At 33.4% G+C, this 15,922-nt stretch overlaps 1 protein-coding gene across 9 annotated transcripts in view; it reads right to left on the bottom strand.

Annotated features, from left to right (window-relative positions):
• JAK2 (Janus kinase 2) overlaps positions 1-15,922 on the bottom strand; it is a 135,794-nt gene that overhangs the window by 16,121 nt on the left and 103,751 nt on the right. For all 9 annotated transcript variants that reach the window (XM_057721631.1, XM_057721633.1, XM_057721630.1 and 6 more), the window contains 9 exons: positions 14,109-14,295; positions 13,157-13,284; positions 7,861-7,995; positions 5,615-5,702; positions 3,953-4,080; positions 3,038-3,176; positions 1,284-1,435; positions 985-1,135; positions 107-243 (listed from right to left, as the gene is read on the bottom strand). In XM_057721631.1, coding sequence (XP_057577614.1) covers positions 107-243; positions 985-1,135; positions 1,284-1,435; positions 3,038-3,176; positions 3,953-4,080; positions 5,615-5,702; positions 7,861-7,995; positions 13,157-13,284; positions 14,109-14,295 — 1,245 coding nt within the window. The remainder of the gene's footprint in view (positions 1-106; positions 244-984; positions 1,136-1,283; positions 1,436-3,037; positions 3,177-3,952; positions 4,081-5,614; positions 5,703-7,860; positions 7,996-13,156; positions 13,285-14,108; positions 14,296-15,922) is intronic.

Raw genomic sequence — 15,922 nt, forward strand, 5'->3', positions numbered from 1 at the left:
TTTGTGGAAAGTGAACTTTAGAGAATCTCTTAAGCCTTTTTTTCCCCCTTAAATAAAATTTTTTATGATTATACTTCAACTATTTAAAAATCTTCTGACATCTTACCTTGCCAAGTTGCTGTAGAAATTTCAAGTGTCTCTCTTCAAACTGTGTAGGGTCTCGGTCTTCAAAAGCACCAGAAAACCCTAGGGCACCTATTCTCATGTTTGGTAACATGTCATTTTCTGTTAATAGTTCATAATCTGGAGAAATAAAGAATACTTCTACCATAAGCTGGCAAATCCATTCTCTAGGTTAAATTGATACATATTCAAGCTGACCAAAATAATCAGAATGAGTTAGAAATACTAAATACAAATTGATACAGGGCAATGTAATAGTTTAGATTATGTTAATGGAAGCCTTGAATCTGACACCCATAATCTGACACTTTTCAGTCAAGATTTTTGCAAAGGATAAATGAATACTTTCCAAAATAGGTAGTTTTAATATTTATAAAGTAAGATTATATGCCAATTTTTGTGGTGAGAACAGCAAATAGTATTGGAACAAAAAATACTTATGGGTCAGACACATATATTTAGTTATGTATTTTAAAGAAGGAGAGAACAAAAACAAATCTACTTCATGTTTAGAAAATTAATTATAAAATACATGAGAACTAGTTAAAAAAACAAATAATTGTTTTTAAAAAGTCGAGTAAGTCAGATAAACTTCTACAGTACACTACTCATTAACTGGCAAACTAAAATGAGGTTATTAAAAGGGAAAAAGCCTTTTTTAAAAATGGAAATACTTCACAATCAATAAGACCAGAATATATATAAAGTAGAAAAAGCCATATGAACATAACAAATTAAGAGGGTCTAAAAGACATCAGGGAAATTCCCAGAGGGGATTACAAAATTAGTAAGGATTTATTAAATAAAACAAAAATAGAAAGATAGCTGGAGAATCATTAAGATTGCTCCATCAATACATACCTGGAGTAAACAAACTATTAAGATCTCGTATGACGGCTCTGAAAGAAGGTCTAAAATCTGGTTCGTAATCCATACAATTATTAATAAGATTTGCTAATTCTGTCCACTTTGGTGCAGGAAGCTGGTGCCTATCTTCATAAAACTGTAGTTTCTATAATTAAAGAACCACATGTTGATAATAAATTATAAATGCCATATCAATCTTTTTAACATAAAATGGGCTAAAGAATATCAAATCATGTCAAAGAAATATTAGGGATCACAGGGTAATTTCAGCTTCACTGTTTATATAAACTTACTCTTTGAGAATCCAAAGCACTTAGAGGCTTATCTCCTCCACTGCAGATCTCCCACAAAGTGGTACCAAAACTCCATTTGTCTGTTGCCAAATTTAGATTTTTAGGATTTTCAATGCATTCAGGTGGTACCCATGGTATTCTCTCCTGCAGAACTTTTAAATGACAGGAACAAAGTATGGTTAAATAGTTCCCACAATTAAGTCTTAAATATGCTAATAATTTCACACAAATTTGAATCATCAAGTCTTTTTTTTTTTTTTTAGGAACTTAGAAATATTTCAGTATATTTGTCTTTAATATTTAACAGCATGGGACCATTACTAGGAACCACACAGCAGAGCATAAACAATTTACAACTGCAAATTTTACCCATGAATTATGTGACAAAATTTTTGGAATATAAAATAACCAGCATTTCCACAAAACATTAGCTTTTAGTTATGTAATTAAAGTGATAATCAAGTCTTTTTAATTTGTTTGGAGTGGGTGTATGTGCATGTATGTACACATGTTTAAGGGCCAGAAGGGACCTTTGAGATCATCTAACTCAATATCTCAACTTTAACAATGCCAAACCCATAAAGATTGAATAATTTGCCCAAAGTTACACAATTTGTTAGTTACAGAATTAGATACTATACACTGAATCCTGGATCGACTAAACTTTTCATTAAACCATAGTGTTTGAACAAGTGCCCTGTTCTCTCTACCCCTTTCTAATAGCTGTGCATTCAAAAAAATTTTTTTCCATAAAATTTGTCCCCAAATTGCCTCTTGATTTTTTTTTTTATTTCTTTACAATGTGTAAGTAGTAAAGGTAATGCTAACATCATTTCATGCTATACTAATGACTCAATAGCAGTGGCTATTCTAACTTGTAAAGGACCAACAGGCAGATGAATGACTAAATTATACCAAGATATTCTGTGTACAAAATTGGTAAGGGCAGCTTCTGCTCAGACCATGGAATTTCTCAAGTTAAGTTTTTGTGGTCTTCTATCCCATCAGAAAAATGGTTTTCAAAAAAGGAGGCGGCACTTTAATTCCACCTTCTGGTATTCAGGTTATTTTCTGCCCTTTAGTCTCTGTCTTCATTTCATATAAAGGTACCAAGTTTAAGTACTATTGGCTCGAATAGGAGACCACGCACCAATGTACAAAAGTTGATAAATGTGGATTCTAAATTTAGAACATTAAATTAGAAAAATTAGGTAATGTAATGAAATACAATTACACTGTTTGGGCCAAAAAAACTCTCAACTACTTGACTGAAATTTTTACTTTAATTAATTGTGTTAAGGAGGAGGTCAACACAAAAGAAAAGTTTTAAGAAGTCATAATTAGCTGAATAATTACACTAAATAAAAAATTCAAACTAGATAATATATCTTCTCAAATTTTAATAAATGATTTGGGAAGAAAAATTTAGAAAAATTTACTTGTGGCTCAAAGAATGATATTAAAAAATATCACAATAAAATTGGATAAAATCTGACATTCCATATATAATGAGGGATTAAAACTGTTTTAAAAAATTATCTTACAGTCAATAGAAACATGCTCATAAGAAAGGAGGAACAGAGACTAGGCTGTAACTATAACTTAATTAGATTGCTAAAAATGGTAACTAAATTTTACTTATTAATCAAGAACATGTCAATAAAATAGAGTTTGAGAAAAATTAACAGCATGATTTTTATGCCTCTTTCCAAGCAAAGCTTAACAAAGTTAAATTTGAACCCTGTAGAACTTACTGTCCTTTGGCAAAACTGTAATACTAATGCCAGGATCACTAAGTTTGATGAAAGGAGGATTTCCTGTCTTCCTGTCTTCTTCTCTGATAAGAAGAATATTTTTGGCGCACACATTCCCATGAATAAGGGTTTTTTCTTCCTATTAAAGTTAAAGGCATATACATTCAAATATTAATCCACAAATATTTGAGCTTGTGATATGTCCAAGACCCCAAAATGGATTTAAAAAACAAAAATAAGAAAACATTATTAACAAATAAACATTAACTGGAAGTGCACTGTCAGAAAATAAAAGGAAATTTTATGACAGCACTGTGCTTCCTGTTTTACATTTTAAATGAAACAATACTCTATACCCATGGAGAAACAGATACTTTTTAAAACTATTTAATGCCAGTTCACTTTATTAGGCTGAGATTTTAAATAGTATGTATTTATGGATGGTAGGTAAGAGCAAAAAATACTGTTTCTGTTCATTAGGTACACTCTGAAGGATGTGATCACTGGCTGGCCCTCTGGTATTGTTTCTCTGGCAAAATTGCTTTTTCAATGGACACAGTGTCTAATCACCTACAAATACCATAACAAGGTATTTTCTGCAGGGATTTTTCTGCTATCCATAGTTTGCACAACATTGTTTTGATAATTTTTAGTTAAATTCTTTAAAGCCAAGATACACAAACTACAGACTGTCTATCAACAGTTCTAAGAGATTGATGGGATGACAAAGCTATTTCTTTAAAAATTGATTTCACATAAATATATGCCTAAAATAATCCCTTTCATCAACTAACACAGATTATTTTAAATGATTCAACATCCATTTACAGATTTATTTCTTATTCCCAGGTCAAGATCCTTTCACACTGCTTCATAATCTAAAACAATAAGCTGACAAAAGAATATACTACTTACTAGAAAATGCATGGCCCATGCCAGCTGTTTAGCCACTTCAAGTTTCCATAATATATTTATAGAATTTTTATTCTTTTTCAGATACGTATCTAGTGATCCAAATTTTACAAACTCCTGAACCAGAATATCTGCATTAAAATATAATGATAATAATAAGGCTCAAGTAGAATACAGTAAAAAATATATAATTTTAAACTTTTATAAATATATTTATAGTTATATGTGGGTATTATAGATAAAGAGATTAAACTAAGTAAAATTCACTAATTTAAAGAAAGCTTAGCAGCTATATACCATTGTATTTTGGGTTTTAGTTTATTCTCAACAGCAAGATGTAGAAGTCTCAACGATTATATATAAACACAATATTATATATAATTTTACATTATGTATAATAATATGTAGATGTATGTAGATCGAATCCCAAATTGTGATCTGCTTCACTAATATTAAAATTAGTTTTCATACGGTATATAACAACTTTTGGTGACAAAATTGCCTTTGGACCTTGCTGGGTAACTAAAACAGATGTTATGAAACTTTTGCTGCCTATAGTTAATTTGCAGAACAATCCATGTGTCAATAATAAAGAACTGACTGCAGGGAAATTTACATCAGGGCAAGTATGAAAAAAAATTATCTAGGAGTTACAATGAGCAAGAGCTTAGTAAAACTATTTTATGTGACAAGAAAGACCTACTCTATTTCATAGATACCACTGACTGTCACATGTCCCATTATGTGTCATAAAATTTTAAAAATTGCCAGTTAAATTATGAAATGCCATCAATTATATCACACTTCCTAATTTCAGATTTTTTAATGTGAAAAAAATATATATTGCAGAATCAATGAAATAAGTATAAAAGCAAATGTAAGATCTGGGATCATATGCAATGTTTGAAAACACTGTTTTCAAACCTTGTGTATTCTTTTTTTCCCCAAATGAAAAATTATGGGAAACATCAATACATAAAAAAGAGAAATACAGAACCACTCTAATTGGGGGTGAGGGGCAGAACTCTCCACTCTGCATTTAGATTTACTCTAATTTCATCAACCCCCTGAGATACCTCTACAGAACAGATCTGAAAACCATTGCCTTTGAAAAGACTATCAATTCAGAAATATGAAGAAATGTTATATAAGTATGGATGCATATTTAATCTACATTACTAATGGGAAATTAATTGCATAAGTAATTTCTGAATGTAAACTTTAGGAGTTTTTATGAACAGTCTAAATTTAGCCATAAATTATTATCAACATTCAATCATTTCAGTCAGTTCCACTAAAATTCAATCTACCATTTATATGCTCTGTCTTAATAATTTCAAAGAGATCTGAACTGAAATAGCCAGTTATTCCAATGTTATGCTGAACCAGCCATAATCTGTACTGCTATGGTTAATAGAAAAGGTTTTTATTTACTATAACACTACTGTGCTGGCATTTTAATTTCATTCACTGGTTTCCTTTTTAAGAAGATATAACTAAACAGTTCTACAGTGTTTTGGGTTTCAACAATATTTAATTCCTGTTAAATTATAGTTTATATTGATATCTAACTATGATCCTGAAATTGAATTTTCTATAAAAATAAAACTGGATGTTCTGAGAAAGGCATAATATTAACATAAGGAAGCCAGTGGTTTTACTTACTCTCCTCTCCACAGACACATACACCATAATTTAAAACCAGATGTTTGTGAGAAAGCTGGCTCATCATGCTTGCTGCTTCAAAGAAAGACTAAGGAAAAGAAAAATATACAAAAGATGCAAAAGAATTATTTTTTGTGTCTATAGGCATTCATAGTTCAGAAAGATTCTCTCTGCCGTAAGAGACATGCACTTTCTCCTATTCTCAGCAGGACTACAGATAAGGTTACAATGTGCTTTGGTCCCTTTAGATGGACTTGTAACTGCCATCAACCTTGATGTTAGAGTTCATTCTCAGGAAACCCTTGAGTAAGCTTGGTTCAAACAGACAGCAATAAGAAAGAGCAGCAGTGGTACACGAATGATGCAAGATAATCAGGCTTAGACCCATAGCACCTAGAGTAGAGAACAGAGGCAGACACCAAAGACAGTGATGTGGGACTGCAGTAAATGGATGGAAGCTTCAAATAACACTTCCTAAAGAATAAATAAAATACTGTAACAACTATGTCAGGAGACTGGCATGGTATTAACATCACTCTAATTCAACTAATCTTTGCCTAGAACTTCTGGGTATGGTTGTTGAAGACCACAATCACCAGCACTGTGGTCTTCTGGATTAGAACAACTCTTCAGCTTGTAAGTTTCACATTATCTTCTACTAACATCCTTTAAGACACCTGAAGTATCATAAATGTTTGTTACATCATGTTCAGTGATATCTTACTATGCTAAGGACTCTGGCAACTGGCAGCTGGGTTCCTGCCGGCTAGCATCTTTGGATGATGCCCAGAGGTATCAACATTTCACCTAGAGTATTCTTTGTAAGTACACTGCCTTTCATGCCTTTTTTTAAAGTAGATGAAATTATAGAGTAAACCTGTGGAACCCATGAAGCTCTAGGGAGCCAAATTTAAAAACCACTGCCATGGTACGCGGGCAAGTCAAAAATTATCTGCACTCTGGCTGTAGAATTTATTTTAATTAACTTTTAGAAAAGACAAATACATCATTTTTCAACATAATCTCCTTGCTTTTCAATACACTTTGCCCATCTGTCAACAAGCTTTTGTATTCTCTCATTAAAAAATGTTTAGGCTGAGCTGTGAGCCACGAATGCACCGCTGTCTTCACTTCTTCATCAGAGGTGAATCTTCATCCTCGTAGGGCTGCTTTCAGGGGACCAAACAGGTTGAAGTCCAATGGAGCAAGATCAGGACTACAGGGAGGATGCTTTAACACCTTAAAACGAAGTGTGTCGACAGTATGGGCAGAAGCCTGCAGACAAGTCATGCAAGATCACAACACTTTTGGACAGCAGTCCTCTGCATTTAATCTGAAGTTTAGGCTTCAGCTCTTCAATAAGCATCTCACTATAACAAGCACTGTTGATTGCTGGAATATTGGTCCAAATTTTGTTTGCAGATATCCAAAACATTTCTATGTATGCTCCTCCGTGAGTTGTTTCGGTACCCATCTTACACTCTTTTTGAAACCTAAGTCTGTCACGGATTATTTCATAGGCAGAGCGATGGCTGATTTGCAAATGATTTGCCACATAATCCACTGTCCCTCATCTATTTGACAGAATCATTTCACGTGTACACTCAATGTTGTCATCAGCCGTGGACGTGGATGGGCGTCTGGCTTCTTCTTGTTGGTTAACACTTGTGCGACCTTCCTTGAACTTCTCTATCCATTCACACACACTTCTTCGTGACAAAACACCTTCTCCATACTACGCACAAAGTCTTCAATAAACAACGGCACCACGTACACCCTCAGATCACAAAAAACAATCACTGCATGTTGCTCTTCTTTTGTGCAGATCACAAGTGGGGCATCCATTTTTGCTCGCACTGCAGTTACAAATGAACTGATGTAACACGTTCAGACCTGCACAGCAGTGACTGGGGAGACAGTAGCCTTGAAAGGAAAGTGCTGATAAGACAGTGCAACCAACAGAAGTTTTAATATAACCAGAGTGCGGATAATTTTTGACTCACCCTTGTACATGCAAAGATGTAATAAAACACAACAATGTTTAATAATTAGTTTGGAACTTAGTTTTTATGAAAAAATTCTGTATTTTTTTAGCCCCACCAGAATGCATCCTCAGAAAGGTCCTTGATATATATACTTTTAAAAATTACAATTTTGACAGCTGCATGCATGAATGTGTTGTGTGCATATGAGAGGACATCTTTAAATATCATAAACTACATGAACTACACAAAGAATATACAAACCTCTGAATAGTTTCTATGTGCTTTATCCAGAACTTTTAAAAGAACTTCTGTTTCATGCAGTTGACCATAGTCTCCTACTTCTCTTCTTACACCTTTAAAAATTTTGGTAAAAGCTCCTTGGCCAAGGCTTTCATTCTTTAACAGAAAAAAACGGAAAGGAAAGAATGAGTAAAGATGGAGAAGGATGTGGGAATTAGGAAATATGTTCAATGTCAAAGAGTTTTGAAGAAATCCATGAGCAAGTATTTCCCTTACAAACTAAACCCAGATTTGAGACTCCATATTAATTATATTCTGCTTCCTTCACGGTAATAAGAGATAGAAAACAAGAATTAATGAATAAAGTGTATTTTGATTCCACTCTGTTCTTAAATGCCCTAAATTAGCTATAATTATCACTTTTTATAATGATAGTGTTTACCTACATTTATTTACATGTGAGTCTTTTTCTTTGTTTGCTGTCCCTGATAGTGCAGTAGAAAGGCAGTACAGTATGGTCTGTGGAGGCAGAATCTCTGACTTTTCTTTATTACCACCTTACTAGTTGTGTGACCTTGTACAGACTAATCTCTCCGCACTGCAGTTATCTTGGTTTCTTCATCTGAGGAATGGGGATGATAACTATTTTTCCATAGGACTTTGATGAACAATAAATGAATAAATACACAAAAGCACTTAGTGCAGCCCACAACAACAGTAAATGCTCAACAAGTGTTACCTATCACTACTATTACTAGTACTTCTCGCATACTCTTAGACAGAATAATTGTTGAAAGCCTGCACTCTGAAGGAGGGCTGCCTGCACTCTATCATTATTACTTTTGTAATGTTAGTCAGGTTACCTGGAAACTCTCTGCTTCTTGCTACTCATATAAGGATTCGTATCTTTATAATTCTGGATAATTCTATATATTGTCTCCTTAAGGAACTCAGACATCAGTTGATCTTTCTCATTTTACTCTCTGTCCCTTAAGTTCTCTTTCATAATTTCCATTTCTTTCTATCTGCTGCATTTGAATAATTTTCAGGTCTTTCAATCCACTAGTTCTCTCTTCAACTATGACTAATCTGCTTTTTAATTTGTCCATTTTCTTAATGTCACTGAGTGTATTTTTCATTGCTATATTTTTCCCCCCAAAATCCTCTTTGGCTGTTTTGATAATGTCTTGATTTTTCCCATGTTTTCAACTCCTTTGTTATTTTTAAACATATATATATGTTACAAATATATATATATATGTAATATATACTTACATATTATATATATATATAAAATCTCTATCTGAAAAGTCTATTATATGAAGCTCTTGAAGTATAGTTTGATGTTTGCTGGCTTTCTGATTCTTGCTTAATCCTGGATTATTCCTCTGTATGTTTTAAAATTTTCAATTAAAAGCTCATGTTTGGAGTCATTTTATCTGTAGGAATCTTGGGTGGCCTAGGTTAAGAGTATATTCTTCCAAAAAAGATTTTATATTTGCTTCTGCCAACCACAGGGTGTTACTACGGGAGTACCACTTGTTATTTTAATTTATTTTATTGGCTTATGGTTTCCCCAACCATGCATGTGGTATAAAGAAACCCAAACTCAAAAGTTTATAATTAAAAATTCTCAGGAAGGACTTTTTCCTAAGAGCTCAACTAAAACAGACAACACTCTTTTTTTGCTAGTGGGTGAATTTTTCACAATCCATATATTTTTCACTGAGGATGTATTTACTTGAGGGTCCTGGCTTTACTCAGAGATAGCCTCACTTTTAACTTCTTGTCTTTGTATAGGCCTTAAGACTTGGCCCTTTTTTGTATTGCTTTTAGACTTTTTTCTAAGCTCTTTATTGGAATATAATTGCTTTACACTCTTGTACCAGCTTTTGAGGTACACCAAAGTGAATCAGCTGTATTTATACACATATCCCCATATCCCCTCCCTCCTGCAATTCCCTCCCGCTCTCCCTGTCCTGGCCCTCTAAAGCATCACCCATCATCGAGTTGATCTCCCTTTAATATAAAGCAACTTCCCACAAGCTATCTATTTTACAGTTGGTAGTGTATACATCTCAGTGCTACTCTCTCACTTCGTCCCAGCTTCCCCTTCGTCCTCCACCCCACCAAACCTCCGTCCTCCAGTCCATTCTCTGCATCTGCATCCTTATTCTTGCCCTGTCACTGGGTTCATCAGTACCATTGTTTTTTAGGATTCCATATATATGAGTTAGCATACAGTATTTGTTTTTCTCTTTCTGGCTTACTTTGCTCTGTATGACAGACTCTAGGTCTATCCACCTCATTACATATAGCTCCATTTCGTTCCTTTTTATGGCTGAGTAATATTCCATTGTATATATATGCCACATCTTCTGTATCCATTCATCCGTTGATGGGCATTTAGGTTGCTTCCATGTCCTGGCTATTGTAAATAGTGCTGCAATGAACATTATGGTACATGTTTCTTTTTGGATTATGGTCTTCTCTGGGGATATGCCCAGGAGTGGGATTACTGGATCATATGGTAGTTCTACTTTTAGTTTTTTAAGGAACCTCCAAACTGTTTTCCATAGTGGCTGTACCAGTTTGCATTCCCACCAACAATGCAGGAGAATTCCCTTTTCTCCACACCCTCTCCAACATTTATTGTTTCTAGATTTTGTGATGATGGCCATTCTGACTGGTGTGAGGTGATGATACCTCATTGTGGCTTTGACTTGCATTTCTCTGATGATGAGTGATGTTGAGCATCTTTTCATGTGTTTGTTGGCCATCTGTATGTCTTCTTTGGAGAAACGTCTATTTAAGTCTTCCACCCATTTGTGGACTGGATTATTTGCTTTTTTGGTATTAAGCTACATGAGCTGCTTGAATATTTTGGAGATTAATCCTTTGTCCGTTGCTTTGTTGGCAAGTGCAAGTATTTTCTCCCATTCTGAGGGTTGTCTTCTTGTCTTGTTTATGGTTTCTTTCACTGTGCAAAAGCTTTTAAGTTTCATGAGGTCCCATTTGTTTATTTTTGATTTTATTTCCATTATTCTAGGAGGTGGGTCAAAAAGGATCTTGCTTTGATGGATGTCATAGAGTGTTCTGCCTGTTTTCCTCTAGGAGTTTTATAGTGTCTGGCCTTACATGTAGGTCTTTAATCCATTTTGAGTTTATTTTTGTGTATGGTGTTAGGAAGTGTTCTAATTTCATTCTTTTACATGTTGCTGTCCAATTTTCCCAGCAACACTTATTGAAGAGGCTGTCTTTTTTCCATTGTATATTCTTGTCTCCTTTGTCAAAGATAAGCTGCCCATATGTGCTTGGGTTTACCTATGAGTTCTCTATTCTGTTCCATTGATCTTCCTTTCTATTTTTGTGCCAGTACCATATTGTCTTGATCACTGTGGCCTTGTAGTATAGTTTGAAGTCAGGAAGCCTAATTCCACCAACTCTGTCTTTCCTTCTCAAGATTGCTTTGGCTATTTGGGGTCTTTTGCGTTTCCATACAAATTGTAAGATTTCTTGTTCTAGTTCTGTGAAAAATGCCATTGGTAATTTGATAGGGATTGTGTTGAACCTGTAAATTGCTTTGGGTAGGACAGTCTTGTTCACCATATTGATTCTTCCAATCCAAGAACATGGTAAGTCTCTCCATCTGTTTGTATCATCTTTGATGTCTTTCATCAGCGTCTTATAGTTTATAGTTTTCTGCATACAGGTCTTTTGCCTCCTTAGACAGGTTTATTCCTAGGTATTTTATTCTTTTTGTTGCAATGGTAAATGGGAGAATTTCCTTAATTTCTCTTTCTGCTCTTTCGTTGTTAGTGTATAGGAATGCAAGAGATTTCTGCACATTACTTTTGTATCCTGCTACTTCACTAAATTCATCGATTAGTGCTAGCAGTTTGCTGGTAGCATCTTTAGGGTTTTCTATGTATAATGTCATGTCATCTGCAAAAGTAACAATTTTACTTCTCCTTTTCCAATTGGGGTTCCTTCTATTTCACTTTCTTCTCTGATTGCTGTGGCTAAAACTTCCAAAACTATGTTGAATAATAATGGTGAGAGTGGGCACCCTTGTCTTGTTCCTGTCCTTAGAGGGAATTCTTTCAGTTTTTTAACCATTTAGAACGATGTTGGCTGCTGCTTTGTCATATATGGCTTTTATTATGTTGAGGTAATTTCCTTCTGTGCCCACTTTCTGGAGAGTTTTTATCATAAATGGATGTTGAATTTTGTCAAAAGCTTTTTCTGCATCTACTGAGATGATCATATGCTTTTTATCTTTCAATTTGTTGATATGATGTATCACATTGATTGATTTGCATATATTGAAGAATCCCTGCATCCCAGGGATAAACCCCACTTGATCATGGTGTATGATTTTTTTAATGTGCTGTTGGAGTCTGTTAGCTAGTATTTTGTTGAGGATTTTTGCATCTATATTCCTCAGTGATATTGGCCTGTAATTTTCTTTTTTCGTGACATCTTTGCCTGCTTTTGGTATCAGGGTGATGGTGGCCTCGTAGAATGAGTTTGGGAGTGTTCCGCCTTCTGCTATATTTTGGAAGAGTTTGAGAAGGATAGGTGTTAGCTCTTCTCTAAATGTTTGATAGAATTCCCCTGTGAAGACTGCTTTTAGATTTTAATTCCCTGGATTAGTGAGACTAATCCTGATCCCCCAAAATGTCCTGTGGCCAAACATCACCTCTTATGTACTACTTTGTTTTCAGTACCTTCTTTGAACTACCCTTACTTTCTTGAGAACTTGAGAATTAAGATACTTTTTTAGAGGAAGACTTTTAATTTTTAATTTACTAAAATTTTTTTTTAATTCCTGAAAAGAGAATATAATTCCATTCTTAAAATAATTAACTCAAGTCTGGTATCACATTTTCACAAAAAATAAAAATATCTGAACTGCTATAAAATTTTTATAACATAGGTTATAATAAAATAGTTCCAAATGTCATATGAATGTAATGTGTAATGGAAAATGAAGAAAACAGTAGTTGTTTTAAAAAGACAAATATTGTTGTATAACAAAGGGAGTCCAACTCGAGGATGGAAGATGCCTTAGAGGACTGGGATGGGGAGGGTGGGGGGGACTCGAGGGAGGGTGGGGGAGGAGTTGAGGGAGTGAGGGAATATGGGGATATGTGTATAAAAACAGATGATTGAACTTGGTGTACCCCCCCAAAAAATAAAATAAATAAATAAATAAATAAATAAATAAATAAATGTAAAATAGCAACAACAAAAAAAATCGATTTAAAAAAAAAAAAAAAGACAAATAGACAACAATCAGCGTCTAATGACTTACAAATACCAAATCTTCATTTCTGATTTTGTGAAACACCATTTGGTTCACATTATTATGCCTCTGTAATGTTGGTGAGGTTGGTACATCAGAAATACCATTGGTTCTGAAGACTAGAAGGTTTGATTTATCTGTTTACAAAAAGGATAGAAAAAAGGATAGAATGAATGAAAAAATGTATACATATAAAATCAAAATACACTGGGGATATAAATAGCTCCAAAAGGATAAAATAATTGTGTCCTATATAGAAGAAATGCTTAGCAGCCTCTTACTGTTCATTTTTTTCCACAAAAAATTACTTTAGGAGTTTAATCACTGAACTTTGATGTACTCTAACCAGTTATTTTATACATTCAAAATTATAATTCCTTCCTTAACTAAGATAGTTTTTCAGGAATTTTAATAGTAATTTTAATGTGCCTGTTATTTCAAGGGATTTCCAACCTTACTATTTTTTATCTTAAAAGATAATTTAAAAGAAATTAAAATTTTAAAAGAATCTGAAAGTTTTTACTTAGAATAACATCAGAATTTGGTAGTGAGGTCTTTCAGTTTAATAAATAAGTGACATTGATACCATGAAATTATTATTTTAAAGTACATTTTAGAATTATAAAACTTTAAGTCACTTATAGACAACACAAACCAAACTGAACAATTCTATTAGAAGATGCTTGTGCAACATATGAGGAAAAAATTAACTTGTTTTTGGAGCTTCTTCTTTCTTATTTCTTTTTTCTTTTATTTAAAAATTTTATTGTGGTAAAGATACATAAAATCTACCATGTTAACCATTTTTAAGTGCACAGTTCAGTGGCATTAAGTATATTCACATTGTTGTATGACCATCCCCACCATCCTATTTCTTTTGAAATCAACATACTGAAAATATCTCCCTCCATATATACCATCCATGACCAGTATTTTAAAAATAACTAGAAAATTATTTTACCTTTCGGCTTTGGGGGACAGCATTTAGTAAACTGGAAAATTATACTGTCTGAGCGAACAGTTTCCATCTGGTAACAATTCAAAAGCTCTTTAAGATTATTGAAGTTCTTCTTAGTACCACTGAGGTTGTATTCTCCATTCTCATTTTTTGTAATCAAACAGTGCTTATATTCAGTCACATTTTCTCTCTATGTAAGTTTAATTATAAAGAGAGGGAAAGAAAAATCACAACAGACAAAATAGTGATTACTGTGACAAAGAAGGATATCCCCAAAACAACCAAAAGAACATTTAGACATTTGAACCATGAATCCTAATGTAGTACTAGCATAAGGTGACAGAGGTGTTTGGTTCCTCAAAAAGGCATCTAATTACAATTGCCTAGCCTACAGAAATGGCTGAAGAGTTATTTTATTGAAAGGCAAGGAAGAAAGCAGTAATAATCAACAGTAAGAATACCATCCTTAACAACTTTCTATCATTTACAAGATAAAGTCTAAAACTATTTTAGCACATAAGGCCTTGCATGAGCTGGCTTCTGCCTACATCCCCAAACTCAACTCCTGCCACTCTCCTCTCAACATACATACAATGCATGTTCTAGCTACATTAAGTGACTTAAAAAATTTCAAGCAAATGCCATGTCATTTCATGCCTTGATAACTGTACAAGGCATCTTGTACAGAAGATACCTATCTCTCTATAGAATGTATATCTTTCCCGTTTGAACACTGGACTTTTATTCAATCCTTAAAACTGAGTTCAATTTCCACTTTTTCTGTGAGGTCCTCCCTAACAACTTTTACCCCATTCCACAAGCAAAGTTGATTACCTACCTCATTGTGCCACTACTGTATTTGTATAATTATCTCTAATATGGCAATTTTCATATTTTTAAATGTTTGTCATATGCTGTACTATGAACTTGCTCATCCATCTATTTTTTGAACTGCTCCTTATAAACATATTCAACCAACTTAGAACCATTTTTATAAAATCGACTCATTATCTCCGGTCAGTCTCAAGTCCTTCCTATTCCAAATAACCTTTCTTAATAATTGTAACCCCCTTCTCTTATTGTCTATGTTTGCTTACACTGGATAATACTGGGTAATAAACAATGCTCAATTTAGGTTTTTTTGGGCATACTTTATTTTTGTTTTTCCAAAAGATAAATTTCTTGAAGCAAGGTTATACACTCCCTAATACACAGCTCTCATATTATGCTGGGCAAATACAGTAATTATAAAAAATATATACATTTTGATTTGATAACTGAATATAATACTGTCATATATGACAATAAAGATACTGTGAGATAGGATAGATTATCAGTATTTTACCATATTAAAGTCATGGAGGAACCTATTTTATGTATAATATTTATGGACAATTAATCCACCTTAAATATGCTAAATATGATTACTTTTTATAAAAACTAAAATAACACAATCCATATGTTCTCTAATTTTAAAAAGTAAGATAAATTTTGGAAGCAGCTATAAAGTTTCTCAAGATTTATAACATGAAACTGCCTTATAGTGATAGCATCTTTTTAGACAATTCTGGATAGTAAACAATCTTAGCTGAGATCCAAAATGATCTGTATTAACAGTGAGATTTCCTTGCAGTTTTACACTTAAAACATACATTGTAGACTGTTATTCTTAATATTGGAAAACCACTAGTTAAAAGTGCAATAATGTCTCTTTCTTTGTTATTACTCTACTTCACTCTAATCCTATAACATTACCAGTAAAGGAAAGTTTACTTCTGATTTATTTTGTTCTACATGTTTTGGTAAAGATATGCATT

The sequence above is a fragment of the Hippopotamus amphibius genome, chromosome 2 (assembly GCF_030028045.1).
Source record: "Hippopotamus amphibius kiboko isolate mHipAmp2 chromosome 2, mHipAmp2.hap2, whole genome shotgun sequence".
NCBI classification, from domain to species: domain Eukaryota; kingdom Metazoa; phylum Chordata; class Mammalia; order Artiodactyla; family Hippopotamidae; genus Hippopotamus; species Hippopotamus amphibius.